Raw genomic sequence first — 23546 nt, forward strand, 5'->3', positions numbered from 1 at the left:
ACCCTTTCTGACCCTGCGCATGCTTACTCCTTTCACTCCCTGGTCACCTCAGCACTTTAAGAATTTCCCTTAATTCAGCATGTCTCTTGTGTGTAATTTCCATTGGAATCTGCTTGGTAAAGACCAAATCATTCTTTTTTTTTTAAAATTTTTTAAAAGTAGATTTATTTACTTATGCATACAAGAGCTGGGGTACAGGCCAGAGGTTGTTGAGAGTAGGGGGAAGATTCACCAGAGACAGAGTGGGGAGCAGAACAGACTGAAATGCACTGCTGAAATATACTGCTTAGGGGAGCAGCGGGCGAGACAGGAGAGGTCTCCTGTGCCCTGTCGGTTAGCTCCCAGGCTGGGAATTGAATTCATGCTGCTGTGGCTGTGGATTGCTTGAGTGCCAAGATTTAACCCCTTGCACCACCAGGGAGGCCCCAAGACCAACTCATTCCTGTAGCTTCAGCTGCAGGATTCTAAATGCCTCCAGGTCTAATGAATGATTCTGATGTCACCTGAGACATACCTTCATACTTCAGTTATTTCAATTGCCCCATGGCACAATACTTGTTTACTTGCCTGCCAGAACAGAGCTATGTGCTCCATGAGGACAGAGTCTACATCTTACTAAATTTTTTAATCCCCTGCACCTAACATGGTAGTTAGCACATAGTCAGTGCACATTTGTTAGATGAATGAGTTAGTAGATGAGTAGGCTCACATTTTTATAGGGGAGACAAGCAAGTAAAGAGAAAATGACAGAGCTGTGTGAGAAGGGTCACGCTCACAGCTGATTGTGGGTACAGAGAGGAAGGAATGTCCAGGCACCCCCTTCCTACTTTCTGCCTCCTGCAAGATGCAATTGAAAATAAAAATAGTACACAATAAAATTAAACTTTATTTTTGAAATAAAAAAATCTTAGCCATACAAACAAAAGTAGGTAAGTTCTTTCTTTTGGGAAAAGTGTAATTCTGTTGATAGTAATAGTTCTGTTCTGTTGATCTGATAGAGTCAGGGTGCTGGCACTCTCCAGAAGAACTTAACTGATGGGCATATATGACAACGGGCAGAGACGTGGGCAGGGTTAAGGAGACCATTTTTGGGTGAAGAGGCACTTAAACACTGGCAACAGAGGGAAGCTGATACCACCCCAGGCCTGGAGATCTGGTCTGGGCTCCTGGAAGTGTAGGCAGGGAGGAGCACCACCCCATCAGAACCTCAGCAGCAAGCTGGTTGTGGAGGAACTTTAACCTTGCTCTCTTCCCACATTCCTATCTGCCTCTGCCTCAGCCTTCATCTGGGTTCATCTGAAGCCAAAGGGCAAGTGAGCTCTCCAGAGACAGTTTAGAGAGATCACTGGCCAGGGCAGGAGAGGGCAGCAATAATGGATCTGGGTGATGGGAGGGAAAATGGAGACTAATCAGCACAGAGGGGAGAGATGCCTGCTTTTGGGGAGATCTATGTGTGTGATTAGTCTGCCTGTTGGGTAATCGAGCACTGACTCAAGCCTGTGGATGACAATTCTGGCTCTCATCTTTTGCATATTTAGGTATTTGTGTATCCAAGCTTATTAAAATCTGTGCCTCATAATTAGTAGATGTGGGGTGGGACGGGGTATGTGTTTTAAAAAGCTTCCCAAGTAACTTTGATAGACCCTATCTGTTGAAAACCACTTTTGTAGTCTCGCTCTCTTACTTCTATAGATAGGATGTCTAAGGTCCAGAGAAATGAAAAATGACTTGCTCTAAGAACTAACTCTTAGGTAATGTTAGGGGATTTGGCTGGAAAACAAACATTTTCACTTATCTGTTAGTCCAGTTTTTTCATTTTATTGATGAGGAAACTGAGGCTTCAAAGATGGAGTCATGTGCCCACTTATATAGCTAGTAAGTCAAAGAGAAGGAGAGACTATTAGTAAGTATAGTCTATCTATTGCTCAATCCCCAGCTGGCCAGGTTGCTACCCACATGGCACAACAGACCTCTCCTGTCTCTCCCACTGCTCCCCTCAGCAGTGTATTTCAGTCAGTCTGCTTGTTGTGTTCCCCACTCTGTCTCTGGTGAATCTTCTCACACCACCCCCCCACACCTCTGGCCTGTACCCCAGCATAAATGAATAAATCTTTTTAAAAAAGATGTATCTGAAATCTTTACCTCTGGGAAGCCATCTCCCCCACAAAAGATTCAAATAGGCTTTTCCAAAGATGTCCAGAGGAGGCTTTTTCCAACATGTATCACCTTGGTGTACTGTACTAAGGTCAACTGAGGCCCTCAGGGCCTTAGGAGAAATTATTATCATCACTTAAATAATTCAAGATTTAAGGATATCTCCAGAAACAACCTTTTAAATCAGAGAAACCTATCTGAAGTCAGTGCAGCCATCTAGAGAAAAAGTTTTGTCCTATGGAGTCATCCACACCTCCTCATGTGAAACCCCCTCTTGCCTCCCTGCCCCGTACACTAGATATGGTGCCCCCTCCCCATTTGTCCAATTTACTTTAGAATTTACTCTCATGTAAATTCTCCATGGTATGTTATTAAATTTGATCTTTTTCTCCTACTCATTCTGCTGATGTTAATTTGTTGGTCCATCCAACCTCAAATGAACCTTGGATTTGGGAGGAATTTCTTAGATCATCCACTCATCAAATATACAAGGAAATCAAGGCCAGAGAAGGGAAGTGATTCACCGAGTCACAGAGCATGGAAGTGGCTAAACTGGAACTAGATCCCAGTCTGTATCTACCAGTTCACCTGTGTAGTTCCCATGATTCTAAATACGCTCGGTTTCAAGTGTGCCTGCGCACCTTTTTTGTAATAGCACAACATCTACTTAAGTTGTGTCTTTGGCCGTGAGTCCACACGTCTTTGGGTTGTTCAGTTTTGCCTGGTTGTTCTTATGCGTGTGACAGTTGTCTCTGAGTTGTGAGAAGTGTGTGCCCAAGGGTAACTTAGTCTCTGTTATGACATATGTGTTATTTTATGTTGAAAGCTGTGTCTACCTGTGGTTGTACATTTTGTGTGTATGTACTTGTTAGGTACCTACACAGCCACAGGGTGACTGATTCTGTACACCTTTGTGTATTTGTTAGGACTATGGGTCGGTGAGCTGCTAAGAACCTAGACATATGTCTCTTCCTGTTGCGGATTGAGCATCTGCTGACCACTGTGTATCCATTTTGGTCTGCGTTTGGACATAGCACTGTTGTGGGTCTACCAGCGATTGTGTCTCTGTGGACTGCATGTTAAAAGGCTGTGGGGATAGAATGCAAACTGGTCCAGCCACTATGGAAAGCTGTGTGGAGGTTTCTCAATCTGCTGAAAATGGAGCTTCCATATGATCCAGCAATTCCACTCCTAGGTATTTACCCAAAGGACACAGAAACATCAATTCCAAAGAGCACCTGCACCCCTATGTTTATAGCAGCACTGTTTACAATAGCTAAGCTTTGGAAACAACCCAAATGCCCAAAAATAGATGACTGGATCATGAAGATGTGGTACCTATATACCATGGAATATTACTGAGCAATCAAAAAAGATAAACTCATGCAATTTGCAGCAACATGGATGGATCTGAAAGGGATCATGCTCAGTGAAATAAGCCAGAAAGAAAAAGAAAAATACCGGATGGTCTCACTCATAGCAGGAATTTAGAAAACCTAAATAAGGGAGCAGGAAAAAGACTAATTATAACAAAGTAAAAATCAAAATCAACAAGCAACTGGAAACCAGAGACACACTGGGGTGAGGGGGAGAAGGGAGTAGAATCAAAACAAGGGGTGTGTGTAAATAGTATGGGGACTATAACCAAGATGAAAATGCATATATTGTGCAAAAATGAAAAATGATGTAAAAATATATATAAAATTAAAAAAAAAAAAAAGGCTGTGGGGTATAGGTTTTGGCTTCTTACCCCTGGGTTATGAGAAAATGTGTGTAGCCATGTGTCCAGGACAGGAATGCGGCTCTCTTTCAGCCAAACTCTGTCCTCACCCAGGAACTGGGGTCACGGTCACATCCCGGGATGCCGGGGCCCAGAGACCCGGCGGGGCGTGGCCTCGGGGCCCCGCCCCCGGAGAAGCCGGAGGTGCCTGGACGGCGAGGCCACTGAGGCCCCGCCCCCCCGCCTCCCGCCCGCTCATTGGCCGAGTCCGCAGTGACGTCGTGGGGATCGCAGACAGAACCCCCGGAGCCGGGCGCGCGGGCCGCGTTGTCCGTCACTCCGGGCTTTGTCTGCTGCTCACCTGGCCGCGGGCGCGTCCTGGCCGCCCAGCCCGGAGCGGGGTGCCCGCCGTTGCAGCCGCCATGGTTTCCCCAGTCACCGTGGTGAGTGCGCGCGCGGCGAGCCCGCATCCGGCGCGGCCGGTCGGACCCCCCCGGCCAGGGGACGGGGCTGCGGCAGGCCGGGCCGCGGGGGGCCGGGACCCGGCAGGGGGCCGTGTGCGGCCGGCCTCCCCCCACCCGGGCGGGAGGTGGGCGCTGTCAGGGTCCCGGCTCCCCAGACCCGCGGGGCTCCTCCTTCGCGCGCCCCCCGCCTCCCCGCGGGAGGGAGGGGAACAGTGGGCACGTGACTAGGAAGCGTGACTTTGTTGATCTCTGTCTGCGGCGGGTTGGCGGGGTCGGGCGGGGGAGCGGGGGGCGGCCGCGGGGTGCTGCGTGGGCAGACCGCAGGGAGGCGTGGGGGAGACGGGGGTGGGCCACGGGGTGGCTGGGTCCTCCTGGGAATCTTGTCCCAAATTTGTTTCTTCCCCTTCCTTTAGGAGGCTGGGGTGGGAGTGGGGTGGTGAGGCGTGGGGGGCGGGGGACGCCCCTCGTCTAAGCGCATTGAAAAAGTATTGGAGGAAGAGAAGTCATTCTCTCTTGACACCTCCTCCTTTTCAGACTTTCTCAAGAACCGCTGTCTTTCCCCCCGTGCTGCTGCTTGTAGTGCTGGGCTAGAGTCTCCCCAGCCACTAATGCCTTTTCTCCTTCTAGGAAATTTGGGATGAAGTAGATGTTGATGTTTCTGAGGGCTGGCAGGCGGATGCTGAGGAGACCTGGGGACTCTGGGACTTTGCATCTTCTCCAGTGTCCTCTGTCCAGGCCCCCGGCCTGACCCGCTGGGGGATGCAGGAATCTCCATCCGAGGGAACTTAGTCGCCTGTTCTTCCTACTCTCACCCAAGGCAGTTGACAGGGCAGGCTTAGACCCAGGTTGCACCCATCTGGCTCTTCCCAGCCTCCCTCATCACAGTCTGATCATTCCCCGGGTATCTGGAGGTCTGGATGTCTGATTAGTCCCCCTGAGCCCCGTGCTTGACACCTCACCCACCACAGGCATTAGCACTCTGGGCAGAGACTGGGTGTACAGGGTACCCTGTACCAGAAACCCAAGGAAAGGAGCTTGGGGATCAGGAAGATGCCTGCTCTGACCTTTCTTTAACAGCCCCCCTCCCGAATCCAGCTGAGAACAAGTCAGCTGCTTGAACTTCTCTTTCTTAGTTCCCCATCTCCTCCCAGTCTGGCTTCAGATCAGAAGTTGGGAAGAGAACCCCTCCCCCTTTCCTGCTTCTCTCTCTGGTGTGCCTTGAAGTTGCCCTTGTTCTCTGGGAAACTAGACTAGCTGTTGCCTCGTGTTCCCCCCTCCCTGCCTTCCCTCCCTCCCCATCCTTGAAATCCCCTGTGTTTCAGGGACACTTTTTTTGCTTCCAACTCATGGGCCCATTTCTCTAGTCAGGATCCCCCCCGCCCCCGTCCTTTATGGTGTCTTTAGGTACCTTTAGTGCTAGTTGAAGGGGAGGCTGAGGAGCAGATTGAAGGAGGTGGGAGCCTGTGGAGGCTGAGGTGTGGTTGGCAGTGCTTACCCACACACATTCCTGGCACTCACCTGGTGTTGCCAGGGCCCTAAGCCTGTGCCCTGGCCCCAGTGCAGAGGATCACGAGTTGCCAGTCATGGACTCTGTTGCTTCCCGCTGACTCCACTCTATTCCAGACAGCTGGGGGCAGATTCTGGAAGAGCTAAAGGGCCTTTGGAGGGGGGGAAAAGGGCAGGAAGGGAGAGGCATTGAGCTGCCTGAGGCTGCTCCATCCCAAGGTCTGTTTTCTGTCCCTGAGTGATGTTCTGGCCTGGGGAACAGTGGAGCCTTTCTCCTTCGTAATCAGTTATGCCTCAGGGTGGTGATAAGCTTGTTCACACCCTGCTGGCAGGTTGGAGTTGGCCAGACCGGGTTTCTCTATGTTCGCCCTCAGAGGAGTGGGGCCTGGCTCTGGGTTGGGTGTCTGGGCTGAGGATACTGGCCCTGAGTCCCCTAATCGGGTTCTAAGCTCCCCAAGCACTGAGTGCTGCCCTTGTCCTGTGTCCTCCAGGTGAAGAGTGAGGGACCCAAGCTGGTGCCCTTCTTCAAGGCCACCTGCGTGTATTTTGTGCTCTGGCTGCCCTCGTCCAGCCCATCGTGGGTCAGCGCCCTCATCAAGTGCCTGCCCATTTTCTGCCTCTGGCTCTTCCTTCTGGCCCATGGCCTAGGATTCCTGCTCACCCACCCCAGTGCCACCCGCATCTTTGTGGGGCTCATCTTCTCTGCTGTAGGTGATGCCTTCCTCATCTGGCAGGACCAGGGCTACTTTGTGCACGGTTAGTGACCACTGTAGCTATCTGAGAGGGATCCTGAGGCTGGAGTCCAGAGGGGTCCTGGGTGGGGGACACAGATTTGGGAAAGGGACCTATCAATCATATGAGGGATCCGAGGGTTTCTGAGACCAAACACAATGAAACACACTGGGGTCCCTCTTTGGGATGATCTTGCAGGTGATCTGGTGATCAGTTCCGGAGTTCCCAGTGGTGGTGGTTGGGGGGCGGGGGTGGTGGTTGGGGGAGATCTCTTTACCTTGGTGGAATTCTTCCCATTACTCCCCAAACAAAACTCCTGGGTTATCCCAAGCACTCCACTGATACCCCACCTCCCACACTTGTGTCTCACCTGAGCCTGCTTTCAACATCCCTTCCTCCCTTTTCACTCCCAGGTCTGCTGATGTTTGCAGTGACCCACATGCTCTACGCCTCAGCCTTTGGCATGCGGCCACTGGCTCTTCGGACAGGTCTGGTTATGGCAGTGCTGTCAGGCCTGTGCTATGCCCTCCTGTACCCCGGCCTCTCAGGTGCCTTCACCTACTTGGTGGGGATCTACGTGGCCCTTATCAGCTTCATGGGCTGGCGGGCTGTAGCAGGGCTAAGGCTGGTGGGGGCAGCCTGGCGCTGGACGGAGCTGGCGGCGGGAAGTGGTGCGCTGCTCTTTATCATCTCTGACCTGACCATCGCCCTCAACAAGTTCTGCTTCCCCGTGCCCTATTCACGGGCGCTCATCATGTCCACCTACTACGCTGCCCAGATGCTCATCGCCCTGTCAGCTGTTGAGAGCCGGGAGCCAGTGGAAGACTATAGACTGAGCAAGGCCAACTGAGAGGCCAGGATCTGGTCACTCCTCTCTCCTGGGGCTGGGGTCCCCTGAAACCTGGGAATCTGTAAGGGCTGGAGCAGGATGGCTATAGGGCATCCTAGGGCAGCAGGCTCTGTCTGGGAAATGTGTAAGTTAAAAGGGGTAAGCAGGATCTCCCCAGCAAGTCTAGGGTCCAAGACAATGCTGAGAGCTAAAAAGAGCCAGCTTAATACTCCTTGTTGGAGCAAGAAGTACACATCTCCCTACCCCTGCCCCATCAGGACTGTCCAAGCCCCTTTGAAGGGTGATGGTGCTCAGCCTGACCTCCCCCCACTTCTACTAAATGGAAGAGTCTGACTCACCCACTCCCACTCTTTCTGAGCTAAGCAGAGTTGAGGGAAGAGGGGAGAAATCTGTGTTGAGATGAGTCAGGTCCAAGGCTTGAAGCCCCTTTCACAGGCCCTTAGTTGGGAAGATTTGATGAGGGTGGAGTCTCCCTTTCCCTCATCTATCCTTGTTACTTGAACAATCTCAAATTCTCAGTGATGGGTGGGAAGGTGAAAGAGGGGTATCTTGTCCAGGTAGGTAAGAGAAGGGATTTCTTTGGCCTGGGAGCTTGGGGTACCAAGGATTCAAATTGGTCCCATCTCAAAGTCATCCCAGAGCTCAGGCCCCACACCACCACATCCTTAGACCCTATTGCCAGGGATAGGGTGAATTATGCCAAAGGAAGGGGCCAACTTGTGTGAGTGTGTGTGTGTACGTGTGTGTGTGTATGGTCTGCGTTCCAGCTTATCTATGTCTTTCTCTGCCATCTTGTCTCTGTCCTGCTGTTGTCAAAGTCTTATAGGGAGAGGGACTCAGGGAGCTGCTGAAGGGGGATGCTGAGCCTGGCTCAAGAGAGCTGTCCCCCCCACCTGCCCAGTGCTTTCCTCCCAGCCCCCTCCTGAACTGGGAGCAAGAGGAGGGAGCGCCAATGACACTCTAGGGTCATAAGACCCGAGGCACATTCAATGCAAGGGGATCCAGGATGGAACAACTCCATCCTCTACTTCTCATGAAAAAAAGAAATAAAAACTAAGGGCTATTGGTTGCCCCATTTGTCTGCCTGAGTAGCACGTGCCTGTTCTGGAGAGGAGAGGAGAGGGTGGGGGCACGGTGCCAGGGGCCTGGATGTCCTCACAGTCTGGGTCACAGTCCTGGCCAGTGCATCTTGGCGCCAGGCTGGCTCCCTGGCTCTGGTGACGCTGTGCTGGTAGGAGTGGGTCTCACTTCCCCGGTCATGCGTGTGGGTAAGGATGTAGTTCTGGGTGAGGGATGGGGACCTTCTGAATTTGGTTCATACATTCCCTTATACTTGGGTACCCACCACCTTTGGTGATCTTAGCTACACAGTGTCCTCTCCTGATGCCCTCTCCCCACCCCCAATTCTGGGCTCAGTCTGGGATTGGCTGATTCATACTTCAGATGTGAAGCCCTGGCAGAATAAAGCCTCACCCCACTGCAGGGGCATTTGCATCTTAATGGGCAGTACTGTGATCCAGAAATGTAAAGGGCAACCTTGGGTGGTGGTAAATATGCCCTTAGTAGCAGGGTTATTTACAGTTGTGGGACATGATAAGGGAGACTCGAGTCCCATGTGGATATTAGATAAATCAGAGATTTTCAAACTAGGATTTTTACAGCCCTCCATGGTAAGAGATAGCTAATAAGTAGAGAAGGGAGGCTCAAAGACCCCTTATTCCTGTTTTAAGTCTAGTAGCTTCTTTTTTTTTTTTTTTTAATAGAGGCATGTTTTATTTATTTATTTATTTATTTACTTGTTTGTTTTGTTTATACATGCACTGGGTACAGTCAGAAGCGCAGGAGGGTGAGAGAATTCACCAGAGCAGGGAGCAGAGCAGGCAGAAGGAACAAAGTACACTGCTGAGGGGAGCAGCGGGCGGCAGGAGAGGTCTGCGCGCCATGTGGGACCCTCCTCCGGTGGCCGGGGAGCAGCCGGGGATCGAACCGGCACCGCAGAGGCTGCGGGCAGCTTCGCAACCCAGCGCTCAACCGCTGCGCCACCGGGGAGGCCCCAGTCTAGTAGCTTCTTAAGACCTTTTTTAAAGGATGTCACTGCAAAACATTTAAGTTTGGAACCCAGTAAGCTGAATGACCAATCTTCCTAGCTCTGAGATGCTCTCATTCTCAAACAGTGGGACCCCTGGGTGCTAAAGAGGCAAGGTTCTGATCCCTCAAATCCTGGACTGTCAAGACAGACCAATCTGGGATGAAGAAATGGGAGGGAGAGGATGAAGTTGCAAAACTTATCCTCTATACCCGGATGGGAGGGGCACAGAGGGGAGGGAAAAGTGACTGCAGGGATGGGGAAGGGAAGTCCTGGACCACTCAGAGGGGGCTGGGCACTTCCCATGTGGGTGGGTTTGAATTAGGCTCTAGGGGTCTGTGTTCTGCATCTCCCCATCCCATTCTTGCATCTATCTACTTGGTCCCTGCTGTACACCATCCTCAGGGACCAGCAAAGGTGAGCTCAGTCAGTTTATTGTCCCTCCAACCCTGATGTTTATATCGACAAGCACCAGAGAGCAAACTGGGCTTCCCTCATTGGGGGCCATGCAGAGGACAGTTCAAGAAGCCCCGTATCACAACATTTTCCTGATGCCTGGAGCTTGCATAAGGTACTTTGATTTTTTTCTGCAGATTCTCAGTGACTGACACTAGAAATACTTATCATCTTTATCTGAAAGAACAAAATGTGTATTTGTTAGTGTTAATGGTGCTGGAGGCAGGTGAAACTCCAGATAACTGGACGTGTTACTGGGCAGAACCAGGGGCTGGAGCCTGGCTGACACCCTCACTTCTCTGGGGTTAGACCCCAATCTGTGTCCCAAGGTCTGTTGATTGTAAGGGCGCAAAAGCAGCCATTTATTCAGCACTTAATATTTGCCAGGCATTGTGCCAGGTACTTCCAAACATTCTCTCATTTAAGCCTCCACAATAGCCCTAGGAAGCAGAAAAAAAGGCTTCAATGTGACTTGCCAAGGTCACAGGGCCTCGACCTCTTGTGCTCACAATTGGAGTTGTCAGAGTTCGCTCTAGCTGGGGAATGAAAGCTGGCTGTCTCTCACAGTGCCTGTCTTGGCCTAGTTCTGTTATACAGTTCAGCAGTCACTCTGGAGGCATCATCTCAGTGCTAGACACTTTGAGCACTTGAGAGACAGAGCAACAGGACATGGTCCTTTCCCTAAGGGGAGGCATCTATAACAGGATGAAAGTGGTCTATAACCACGGAGACCATGGCAATGAAGTGTCATGGAGAGTTCAGGGAGTGGCAGAGGATAAAGCTGGATCAGGGCCGACTTTGGTTGGGACTTTATCAAGAGGATCATGGGAAATCTAGAAGGGAGTCTGAACAAGAGGGAGCAAAGCAGATCAGCTTTGCATTTGGAATTCATGCTGCTGTCAGTATAGCTATGAAGACAGAATTATAGAATAAGAAATAAAATTTCCCTCTTAAGTACACGAGCATAAAAGTGGTAGTGTGCAGAGGGAGGGCTTCTAGTAGGCTCCCTTCAGTTCTTCCATCTGCTTCATTCTAAACCAGCAGTTTTCAGTCTTGGCTGCACCTCAGAATCATTTGCAAAATCTTGTAAACAGATTTCTTCTAGAGCCCTGCCAGAGAGGTTGTGATTGGTAAGTCTGGTTTAGGCCTGATCACCAGTATCTTTTTTTCCAGGAGGAATCTAAGCCCATCAAGGATTGCAAACTACAGTCTGCTGAAAGCTGGCAGACTCCCATGTCTGCAGGCACCAGGCACATAACAAATGATAACCAGAGGAAGGACAGTAGTGCAACTGTGACCATTTAGAGAACACTTCCATCTGATGGCAGATTAAATAAAAATGCAAAGAATGGATGGACTTACCCACGAGGCAGCCATTTTGCACTTCTGCCTCAGAGGGAACACAGCTGCACAGCCCCCACCTTAACCCCAGCCTGTGGCACTCTCACCTTAGACCATGAACTTGCAGTTGCTGCAGATCCTTGCCCAGCTCATTCTCTGCCAGCATGCTGTAATGGCCACTGTCGTTGAGCGTGCAGGTGGGGATGACAATGGTGCACACGCCGCTGGTGGAATTGTACCAGAACTTGGAGTTGGCCATGATGTTGATGTCAACTTTGTTGAGGGTCACCGTGGGCCACGGGTTCCCAAGGAAGGCGCAGGTCATGGTGCAGTCCTGGCTGCTCAGCACAGTGTGCGACTTGAGCGGTTTCACGAAGCGCAGTGGTGTGGGTGGCACCAGTCCTGTTGGTGCGGCTTCAATTTAGAGCTCAGGTCCTGGACTGTGAGGGACAGGACTCGGCAGTGAGGGACAGGACTCGGCGGCCGCGAGCGTTCCATGGCCCTGAACGCACGGCCGCTGGCCCAGAGCCCTGAAGGCACCGGGGAGACCCTGGAGATCCTGGAGACGCGGCCCAGAGGAGGACCTGGGCTAGATTTCCAGATGCAATCAACCTCTGGGGCCCAACTTTGTACTAAGTTCCTAAGATCCCACCCCCTTCCTCCCCTCCCTACTAACCCCTAGTTCCCCAACCCCCTACCTCTCCCACCCCCATGGCTCCAGGGTTCCAGGTCCTAAACCAGGGGTTTTTACGCTTTTCCAGACTGGTGAGTGCTCTACTTATTTATTTTTTGACAGTCTCTAGCTTCACGAACCCATAGCTGTTCCTCGGCTTTTAAGTCCCCACACAAGCTCTTCCCAATGTCACCCCAGTCTCTGCTCTCTCTGCTCTCGCCCATTTAGTCCTCATTTCAAGTTTCGCTAGGCTATTGCCACCTTTCACCCTGTCCCTCAGGCTTCCAGAGCTTTCTCCAAGCTTCCCTGTGTCCCTCCCATTCTCATCCTTGTCAGCCCCTCCCAGTCAGAGGGGGATGTCTCACTCTATCTTCCCCCATTCTCTTCCCCCCTCTTTTCTGGGCCCTCCACCATCATCCTGTTCCCAAGTGCATCTAACATATCTCCTCCCCTAGGCTTCAGTGACCACCACTTCCTTCCCCCAGGTCTCCAGCATTAACCTGTCCACTCTAGTGGGTCTCTGATTTTACCTCAAATCTTGGGTACACCTTGCAATCCTTATGTCATTCCCTCTATCACAGATCCTGGACATAATCTGAACACCCAAGTTCTCCTACTCGCTCTTGTCTTTGTTGACCAGCCAGGTATCCTCGGAGTCTAGTGGGTTACTGTCACCAGTTTCATTCCGGGCCACCACTCAGAAGGAGTACTTCCTGCCAGGGAGCAAGCCGGTCACCTTGTACTTGTTGAATACTCGGTGGGCGGCAGTGAACCAGGTGGCTGTGGTGGCTTCCCGCTTCATGATGACGCAGTGGGCCTCCCTGTCATTCTGCACATCAGGGCTGTGGTCCCAGATCAGTCACCGTAATTAGGACCTCCTCAAACACTTGTAGATTTGTGGGTGGCCAGCGAAAATCTAGAACAGTTGGAAGGCCCCTAAGCTACCCTTGGGCCCATAGTATTTGCCCTTACCCCAGCAACCTGGTGTGCCCTGTGGAGAATGGGATGGGGCACATCCTTTCATCCGGTCTCAGACAGCTAGTGTCTGAGAGTCAGAACAATGAATTCTGAAGTGAAACTTAGCCATTTACTAAGCTGGGGGCTGGGCAAGTTACTTACCTTTTTTGAGCTCCATTTCCTTGTTTGCAAATTAGGGCTAACAATAACTATCACCAGAAGGTGGGGTAAAGTGCCTAACACATAGTAGCTGTTTAATAAAACAGTTATTTATGGCTAAAACCTGCCTTATTTATAGCTATTACTTGAAATTCATATCCTGTGTCCAAAAGGAGACCATCCACGGTGCACTTGGTGTCTGAAATGGGAATTTGAGGGACCATGAGGCCAGGAGCTCCAAGGACAAGAGATCATAGACTAAAAGCACATGGAACAGGGAGTGCTATTAAAACCCATAAAGGAACTGGGGGAGGGAGTATGTTCAGAGGAGCAGGGGTAGATGAATCCACCCAGAAAACCCCCTTGGTCCGGCCTGGGCCTCTGTCCATGAGACGTGGATGGGGTCCTTGTTGACTGGTACCCACAAGTTACTGCCTTTCTTCTTCCACTCCACCATGTAGCCGAGGACTGGTGCTCCCCATCCTGGCTGGGGGCATTCCATGTGATAGTCACATCCTCTTTCGTCACATCAGTCACTTGAGGCTGGGAGGTAAGACAAGGGAGCTCTATGGGGATAAAGAGTGGGCAGAAGTTAGGAGGGGGAACATGGAGAGAGTTGTCCATGCTGACCTTTGGTTCCCCTCACAAAACCCTGAAACCAATGAATCTGAACTCTGGTTATATATTAACATCAAGTGGGGGGAAAAAAACAACCCAACAACAGTAGCTAATGTCTGGGTCCTACCTCCAGATATTCTAGTTTAATTGGATTGGGGTAGAGGTCAGGCATCAGCATTTTTTAAAGATCCCAAGTATAGCCAAGATTGACAATCACCAACTTCAAACTGCCAACCTGTGTTATCCCCAGTGCCATTTCTTAATGTACTGTCTTCACACATCAACACATGGAGATCAGTTGGGAGGTGCACAGCAAGTAACTAATTAGTTATCATCATTAAAATGGGATGTTAAGGTTTTTTCCTTTGAGGAAAGAAAAAAAACTAGAATGGATTTAAAGTTATCCCTAAAGTGACATCACTTTCATTTGGATTTGGGATGAGTTCTAGAATAGGGAAACAACAGGGGTCAGTTCCCTGGGGTCATGGATGGTTCTGGATATACATATCCAGGAGGGTGTTGTACATGTGATCTGAACGGGAAAAGTTGATAATTTCTGCCCCAAATGATGTTCTGCTCTTACCTTGGAATCCGTCTCCTGGGATAGCTAGAGAGATGACCCTGTGGAATTTCCCACACACCAGCTTTGCTCATTGGCTGACGGCCCCCTGCTGACCCCTGAGCTCCCCACTGATCACAGGCTATCTCACTGACCAATAAAATTTCCTGAAAACACTTCATCTGTCTCCAATGGGTCGCTCACTCCTCCTGTATTGACTGACAGGATATGAAACTGGCAAGCTTTTCCTCCTTCTACCTTGTTGGTGGCGAATTGGGTGACTTTACTTTCTACCTCGCCTATCCTAACCCAAGATTTCTTGCCAACTGCCCTCATGCCACTATGAACTGTGTGTCACAGGTCACCCACCATTGTCCTTTGGAGTCTTCCACTTCATGTGCACACAGCTGCCTGAGAGCTCCAGGAATTCCACTTTGCCCTGCGGAGGCTTGGGATGATCTAGAGACACAAGATAGCTTCAGAATGGGGCATTGGAGCCAAGATCACAAGGGTTTTAGCTCATTTGCTAGAGAGCCACTCAGACTGGGACACAGCTAGATCCCAAGTTTCTGGTTTCCTTGCTTTTCCCCCACGTGCCCAAAGAGCTTCATTCTGGCCCCAAGGGACTTTTGCCTGCCCATAAATGGGTAGACTGGAGATTTGAGAGACTCTACTGCTCCTGATCCCTATTAGTCACCTTCCAGACAAGATCCTTCCCTCTTCTGAGCTTCTAGAATGCCAATATGTACCAGTATTATGGTGGTGTACCTTATAATTACATGTCTACCTGTTTTCATCCCCTTGGGGTTGAAGGACTACAGGGAATACTTTGTCTCTGTATTCCCAGCTCTGAGAACACAGAAGAGGGGCTCAGTAATGCTGAATTGAGTAGAAACCCAAAGCTCCTCACTGTGCAGCTTGATAGAGATACAGAAGGAGGCGGTCATGATGGTGATGGTGTTGGGGGGCATGCTGAATTAAGGCCAACTCTTCATCTCGTTTCTTATCTTATGTTCAGACCCACCCCAAATCCCTTTCCCACCACAATATAACTTTTTATCCAACCTCAATTTTTTTTTAAGATTTATTTATTTATTTATACATGCACTGGGTACAGTCAGAAGCGTGGAAGGGTGAGAGAATTCACCAGAGCCAGAATGGGGAACAAAACAAGCAGATAGACTGAAATACACTGCTGAGGGGAGCAGTGGGCGGGGCAGGAGAGGTCTGCGCGCCATGTGGGACCCTCGCTGGTGGCCGGGGATCGAACCGGCGCTGCAGAGGCTACGGGCAGCTTTGCAGCCCAGCGCTCAACCGCTGTGCCACCAGGGGAGGCCCTCCAACCTCATTTTATCCTCAATGCTATCTCACCTCCCCTCACTTCATTTCTCTCCAATATCCATCCCAACAAACCTCACTTCCATCCCTATATCCCACCACTCTTTCACCTTCCAACCAGTTCTCATCTCCCAGTTAATAACAAGACTGTAGGAACATCTGAAGGTTATTATGTGCTATGCATTCTGCTATGTACTTTAAATTTGCTTGAAATAGATACTAATGAAACGAAACAAACACCTACCCTGTTGCAGATGAGAAACTGAGATGTAGGAAGTTAATGGACTCGCCCAAGGCTAATTATTCAGGAAAGTAAGAGGTGGACTTCTGCTGCAAGACCAGAACTCCAGTCCCATTCTCACCTCCAACTCCATCCTTGGCCTCTTCCTCAGTCTGCCCCCCACCCTGACTGCTAGGCAGCAGGTGCCCATCCAAGGTCCTGCTCTCACCCAGCATGCTGAGATGCAGAGCGGCAATAGCTGAGCCATGGTCATTCTTGAGTTAGAGCAGGACAAGGCCATTGTCCTCACGCACACAGTTTGAAGTGGTGAGAGTGCCTGGTTTTCCCCTCGTTCTATGGACACGCGCTTCTCCTCTGTTGCCTCCATGCTGTCCTTGTACCGTGTCACTTTGGGCAGCGGCTTTGCCAGGAAAGGCACCTTGATGCTTGCTGTGTGGCCCACCTCACCATCACTGGATGCGCAGCTAGTGCCTTGAGTATGGAAGGATCAATAGCGGGAGGATCTGCAGGGAAGGCACCAGGGAAGGCGGTCCTTCCCAGATGGGAGAGGAGAGGGTGGGGATGGTTGGGGGGAGGGAGGAGCCTACAGGAATGGGCCTGAGCTGGGAGCATGTGAGCGGGCCAGGTCAGCTTTTTCTGTAGTGGGCAGGACCTTACCTGCAATGAATACCGATGCTTTACTCTCTGTGTCCTTGGCCCGGAAATTGTCTTGCCCTTGTGCATGGGGCCCATTTTGGGAAAGATGAGCTTGTGCACCACACCCTACTTCACGATTTGCACCACGGGAAAGTCTGTGATCTGGGGGATGGATGTGAATTCGAGTGTACCAGGTTGACCCCCCCTTCCTTTGTTCCCTTCCCAGCCCCGCCTCAGACCTCCTTACTGTCCTTCAGCCACAGGCCTCCACCTTCTTGTCATTCAGCACCATGCAGAACTCCGCTGGGTTCCTGGTGGCTGCGTGTACATCAGACATCCTGCTCTTCACAGTGGCCAGACGCTCTGGGTTAAAGGGGGTTGGGCTGGATCAGGGTGTCACCTGGGTTAAAATAGGGGGTTGGGCTGGATCAGGGTGTTACCATGACACCTTTGCCCTCAAGGGAAAAGGGCTGCTGGTGATGGCCTTGGGGAGAGGCAGGGCCCCACTGTATAGATCAAAATAATTTATGCAGGGGGGTTGGACAGGGTCAATGAGCCATAGGGGGAGTGCTGGTGGTAGGGGGAGGAGAGCCAGTAGGTTAGGGGCTGGTGAAGAGTCAGTTGTATTGGGAAATGGTGGCCAGGAAGACTGGGAGGTGGTTAATGGGGCCTGATCATTGAAGGGTAGTCAGTGGGATTTAGAATACTCAGCTGAGGAAGGAACAGATGGTGGGCATGCAGTTGGTTAGTGGATGCTGGTCTGTGTTACTGTGATATGCCCAGAGTTAAGAGGAACTGAGGGTGGTCAGGGTTAGTGGAGAGTTGTGAGAGTTAGTGAATTGGGCTGGGTCAGAATCAAGGATCACTGTCACTATCACAGGGTTTCTGCAGGGGTGAAATCAAGGGATTTCTGATAGCATTCCAGAGAAGGGGGATGATTTAGGTCCAGGAAATAGGGATGTTAGGGCCTGGGAAATCATAGATGGTTAGAACTGGGGAGAAGGGGTGGTCAGAGTGGGGAGGTAGAAGTGGATCATGGTCTGAGCGAAGGTTGCAGTGAATAAGGGGAAGGTTGGTGATGGACTATTAGGGAGAGGGGGTGTGGTCAGAGGGGATTGATGGGGTGGGGCTGTACCTTCCACAGTGACCATGGCAGTACTGTAGTGTTCAGCGGGGTCCCCATCCTTCATGGCCACCACGGTGTGCTCGTCACTGTCACTTAGCTGAGCATCCTCAATGATGAGCTCTGCTCGCTTGCCCTTGTGGCTCATGCTATACTTGTTGCCACGTTCTAGCAGCCTCCCGCCCTTTCCAGCGCAGGGTCACATCCTTGGATGTCATCACACTCCAGGCATGCACACTCCTCTCTTTCACACAAGATTGCTCACAAACTTGATGGGGATGCCTGTGGACAGAGAGAGAAACCAGGTGAAGGTGCCTGCATTGTGCATGTTCATGTTGGTAAAAATCAGCATGTACTTGGTGCCAACTGCTTCACATTATACTTGCCCAGGGGTTACTGGATCCTCAGTGGCTCACCACCCTGCCTCGTGGAAAAGGTAGGAAAATTGACGAAGGAGTTTAGGAAGGAACCTTCAGAGGCCCCAATTCTCCAAGGCCATCCTGAGCTGGACAATGCCATGTCTACTTCTCTAGATCCCTCAAACACATCCAGAGGTCCCTAACATCTCTCTAGCCTCATTATGTGGCTCAGTGGAATCCAGGGTCTCTGTTCTGTCCCAACCTCCACCCCCATGGATTGAACTCTTAATATATGTGAGTTTATTATATGCTTTCTCTTAGAGGCACAGATCTTCAATGCCCTTCAGGACTACCAAATGCAGTCTTTTCCATTTAAAGATGGGTAGACTGAGACATAGTGAGAGGAAAATAACTGTGAACCCAAACAGTTAAGTGGCAGAATAGTTAAGAATAGAGTCTAGTTTCTAGCCAGTTTCAACATACTGGGAGGCATCCCTTTGATAAGGTCAAAGAGAGGCCGTGACTGATGGATAATGGACAGTCTATAAAGTGGGGGGGGGTGTGTGAGGAGGAGAATTGATATTGCCAGGGTGGGTGCCCTCCATCACCTTGATCCATATCATCTTGATATTGGGGTCCTTCAGCTCCATGAATCAGTCAGAGGTCACTGTGGTGTCAATCTTGGTCTCTATGTCTTCCAGGGGCTTTAGAATCTGGATGGCCTGAGAGACTGTGATAACAAAAGGCAGGTGTCAGAGTCATCTGGAGCCTGCCCAGTCTTGTCCCCAATTCTGGAGGAGCCCCAACAGGTTGGGGAGAAATAAGTAGGTTGATTAGATAGCTGAGCTCCCCTGCTCCACACACAACACTGATATGGAAGATTTAGAGGGTGACAGATATGAGGGGGGATTAGAAAGAAATCACCACTTGAGGGACAGTCACTGTGGACCTGGGCCCATTATATATGTTCTCGAATTTCAGTATAGATGCTTACCAATGACAAGCAGGTCAAGTGAATGAATGAATGACAGTACTAATGTAAAACAAATGAAAGAGGAAAGCATAATTTTCATTTTGCAGATGAGGAAATTGAGGTTCGGTGTGACACCCAAGTTCACACAGCTAATAAAGCCATAGAGTTGAGATGTGAACCCAGGTCTGTCTGACTCCAAAGTCCATGAGGGATCGGTAAAGAGAAGAGAGATAAAAGGAAGGTTACCTGGGGTCCGGTCCCTTTCCTGCTCCTGTAGTAGAAAGGGTGCCTTTGAGTATGCGTGTGCAGGGAGACCTAGCTGCAGGGACACACACGCACTAGAACTTCTGATGAGGCCCAGCCTGGCCTGCACACCCCTGCCCCTTGATGGGCACGCACATCCACTTTCTTCTTCATCTCTTTGAGACTTTTGAGTAGCCCTTGGAAGTCAGTGAAACCATATTCCATGCAGACCTTCTCGAAGTCCTTCTTGGGCACCTTGGACAGAATTTCCAGCATCTCTTTGTCATCTGTCACCTTTTGCTGCTGCTTCTTGAGAGCAGGGGGAGCCCTGGGAGGAAGAGGGTACCAAGCCTGCACTTACAGCTTCCTTCTGCAGACAGGAGGAGCCTTTCTTAGCTCTGAGATGCCCTTCCCCACTTCATGGATAGTTGGAGCCTTGGCTATCAACTCAAGGCCCTGCTGAAGGGCTTTTGGGAACCTCTAACCTGGGTGGTGAAGGGAGAAACCCCATGGGCAGAGGAGACCCACAGCCTCACCTCTTCTTCAGCATCCTTTTGAAATCCATCTTATCTTGATCTGAGGACAGAGAGAGGGATCCATGCAGCACTTGCCTTGTGTCAGGAACTGTGCTAAGGACATTTCAGAGATTATTGTACCAGATTTTCACTACATCCCAATGAAGCAATTGCTTTTCTAATCCCCACCATTCAGAAGGACTGAGATGAGAAAAATGTGTTAGGAAGCCCTGTCCCGGCTTTTCGATAGTGACTAGAGGTCCCAACTAGAACTGTGCAGACTGCACAGGCCGGCAGATGTTTTATTTGACTTCTACAATGTTTAAACAAAAAGCAGTCCTGCATCTAACAGTTGAGAGTGATCACATGAAAATTCAGATTTTTGTATCCCAACATTGCACTGATATTCCCATATAACAGCTGTCATTGGGGGGATGAGGGGAGCAGCCACCCCTTTAGATAGAGCATGCCGTCTCCAGTTCAGCTCACTCTTTCTCCTGCATTTATGTTCCCTGCCTGGACCCTGTTGGCCAGTGGTTCTCAGTGCTGGCTGCACATTAGAATCCCTGGAGAGCAGTCAAAACAATAACCCAGCAACACCTGATTTACCAGTCTGGGGTGAGACTCAGGCATCACTGTTTTTCACTCCCCTCCTGTCCCTTCCCTCCCTCCCCACCCACACATAATAAGAAGATTCCAATGTGTTGCAGGGCTGAAAATTACCACTATCATCACTTGAGTTTGCAACTTCTGGTTTTGAGCCCCAGGTGTTACACTTCCTCTGCTTTACTGAGTAGGAGGGATTGGGACAGAGTGTTTATCTGACCCTGACCTCTGTACAGAGGGAGGAACAATGATGGGAGGACTGGTATTCAACATCCTGGTCCCTGGCCATCTTTTAATCACTGTCCCCTAGAGACATGACCAAAACAATCTGCTCTGCTCTGAGACCATTTCTCAGCTTTCCCTAGGATCTGCCCTCCCTCCAAGTCTGCTCCCCAAGGACCCAAAACCCTGAAGCTTAGGTCACTTGTTTACATCTTCATCCTCTCTCCCGCCACGGGCAGCTCATAGTCTCCCATTTCTTAAATGGAGCAAGGTCAGCATTACTCACATGTAGGTAAGATCACGACCTCCCTAACTTCCAGGGGCCTGAATGGAGGAAGATATGTTCATTTGCCCATGACTGATCTCCTGAAGCAACCAAGAGTTCATCAGTACTCACACAGGTTCATGTGATTGATTTTTCCTAAGAAGTTTTCCTGGAGATGTGATCTGTGGGTGAACGAACATCTTGCCGGCTGAAGCTTTATCAAAGCACAGATTAGAGGCAGAGCTTAGGGGAGGGCTGATGTTACTTGGGCTCCTGAAGGGCCCAGTAGAGCAAAGACTGAGGCCAAGCAAGTGGTAGCTGCAGAGGGAGAGAGGCTGCCCCTTCCTGATAATCTCCCTCCCCTTCCCCCCTCCCACCCTGCTCTCCCACTCTACTTGCCTCCCACGATCTTGGTTGTCTCGGAGAAGGTCTGCACATGGGTGGCGGAGCTGGAAAACTCCATGGACATGTGCTCCTACAACATCTGCTTGTGGTGAATGGTCGTCATGGTAACAGCAGGCGTGGGCTCTCACCTGGGAGGATCTGGGCAACAAAGAGGCCATGAAGAACGGAGAAGGGAGTAGAGGGGGGGTTCAGTGTGTTCATGTGTGTGTGAGAGGGAGGGGCGGGACGAGGCAGGTGCACCCCAGGGAAGATGGTTGTGCACAGGAGAACCAGAGGCACAGGGGTGAGTTACCTTGCCTCTTCTCTCTGGCCTCCCTTTTCTTCCCTTCCTATCTCCCTTTCCCTGAACAGTTACCGGGACCAATGAGCCTGTCCCCCACTAAGAAACCCCAAACCATTCTGTTACTGGATTCTGGGTTCTTGAGTTCCCTGAGAAATAGAAATAATGGAGATTCCAGTCCTGCAGGTACCAAACAAGATTCTATTAAAGTTCATGCAATTCAGCATAAGGAAGCCAGCATCAGGGACTGGGCCTACAGGCTGCTCCCTGCGAAACAGGTGGAGGCTCTATTTAAGCAGTTTTAACCTAGCATAATTAAAGGAGAGAGTCCTTTTTCTGTTCTTCTTTCCATGAGATTATTCCATTTCATGATCTTCTTGTGCCTGTGACCTCTTCATGATGGAATCCATATCATTAGTCTAGAGGGTTGTTCGCCTAGAAGGTTTGTTGGTAAAATTTTTATTTCTTTTAAAGTGTGTCTTGGGGCAGCATCCTTCTCAGAGACAGGCACAGTCACTATCAGAGAAAGGGTAGGTAGCCTTGCCCGAGTCTCCAGTGGAGAAATTTGGTTTTGTCATTAATTCAAAAGGGCACCTGCACCCCTATGTTTACAGCAGAACTATTTACAATAGCTAAGCTATGGATGCAACCCAAATGCCCAAAAATAGATGACTTGATCAAGAAGATGTCTGCTTGATAATGACTTGATTGGTCTCAGCCTGAGTTAATGTCCTGGAATTTCCTGAGACTGACAGGATCCTATTTACTGTCTAACACAATTTCAAGTTCTTGGAGGGGGTAGATGTGGGGCTTAGAGTTACCCAGAGAAGCAAGGAGGGCCCTGAGGGAGTTGCTGGTACCTACTGATAGCTACTCGGGGCTAGGAAGGCAGTGCCGCCTGTTGCAGCAGGAGGGAATAAAGTCAGACCTAAGAAGGAACTTTCTGACTAAGCCATACTGCGGCAGACCTTAGAAGGAAGCCATGGGCCTTCTTCCTGGGCTCCGGAGACCCTGGCATGGGTGGAATGCCAAGACAGATGACAGCACGTGGCTATAGCCCTGATTTTGTTTGTGACATGGTAAAGACAGAGGTTGAGTTTTTATTTCTTATATTTTTCTTTTCTTTTCTTTTTTTTTTTTTGGAGTCAGTAACTCAAGCACACCATTAAAAAAAAAAAAAGTAAAAATCTCTGAAGAGAGACTTCTGTTCCTGAACCCCTCCCTCTGTCTCCCAGAAGGAAACCAGTTGCTGTCTCTCAGTTCTTTCTGGAACTCCTTCATGCAAATAAAAATCTGGTTTTGTCATTAATTCAAAAGGGCACCTGCACCCCTACGTTTATAGCAACACTATTTACAATAGCTAAGCTATGTAAACAACCCAAATGCCCAAAAATAGATGACTGGATCAAGAAGATGTGGTACATATACACAATGGAATATTACTCAGCAATCAAAAAGATAAACTCATGCAATTTGCAGCAACATGGATGGAGCTGGAAGGGATCATGCTCAGCGAAATAAGCCAGAAAGAAAAAGAAAAACACTGAATGGTCTCACTCATGCAGGAATTTAGAAAACCTAAATAAGGGACAAGGAAAAAACCTAACTATAATAAAGTAAAAATCAAAATCAACAAACAGCTATAAACCAGAAACACACAGTAGGGGGGGAGTAGGGGGGAGGAGGGAGTAGGGTCAAAACAAGGGGGGCGGGTGGGAATTGTATGGGGACTATAACCAAGATGAAAATGCATACATTATGCAAAAATGAAAAATAATGTAAAAAATGTATAAAAGAAAAAAAAAAAAACGTTTGTTAAAAAAATCTGGTTTTGTGCTCACCTCCTTTTTACATGTGAGGCAACCTAAGGCACACTATTCGGTCTTCCTTTGTTTTTCACTGAATACATGTTGAAAATCTTTCCCTATCAATTCATAAAGAGTTTGAACTTTTTGGCTACCAGCTACACAGTATTTCTTTCTTTTTTTTTTTAAATAATAAATTTTATTTTTATATTCCCCATACAATTGCTACCCCCCAATTCTGACCCCAATCCCTCCCCTCC

The 23546-nt window shown here is 49.7% G+C and overlaps 2 protein-coding genes across 2 annotated transcripts; one reads left to right on the top strand and one right to left on the bottom strand.

The window, feature by feature from the left end:
- Positions 1-4209: 4209 nt before the first annotated feature.
- TMEM86A (transmembrane protein 86A) lies at positions 4210-9183 on the top strand. The gene is made up of 3 exons (XM_037522748.2): positions 4210-4317; positions 6336-6600; positions 6990-9183. The coding sequence occupies exons 1-3, from the start codon at positions 4297-4299 to the stop codon at positions 7424-7426; spliced, it is 723 nt and encodes a 240-aa protein (XP_037378645.1). The 5' UTR covers positions 4210-4296; the 3' UTR covers positions 7427-9183.
- Positions 9184-11412: 2229 nt separating this feature from the next.
- Positions 11413-21431, bottom strand: IGSF22 (immunoglobulin superfamily member 22). Its single transcript, XM_037521980.1, is given in 24 exon segments — positions 11413-11697; positions 11700-11749; positions 12604-12839; positions 12841-12898; positions 13223-13299; positions 13494-13578; positions 13581-13664; positions 14431-14623; positions 14625-14734; positions 16063-16167; positions 16170-16298; positions 16301-16357; positions 16512-16562; positions 16565-16652; positions 16730-16758; positions 16761-16853; positions 17626-17801; positions 17803-17866; positions 17869-17979; positions 17982-18033; positions 18581-18694; positions 19339-19516; positions 19725-19830; positions 21196-21431. Coding segments are annotated over 24 exon segments (2640 nt in total). The 5' UTR covers positions 21305-21431.
- Positions 21432-23546: the final 2115 nt, after the last annotated feature.

The sequence above is a fragment of the Talpa occidentalis genome, unplaced genomic scaffold (genome assembly GCF_014898055.3).
Source record: "Talpa occidentalis isolate TD23 unplaced genomic scaffold, MPIMG_talOcc4v2.1 talOcc4.3, whole genome shotgun sequence".
NCBI lineage: Eukaryota > Metazoa > Chordata > Mammalia > Eulipotyphla > Talpidae > Talpa > Talpa occidentalis.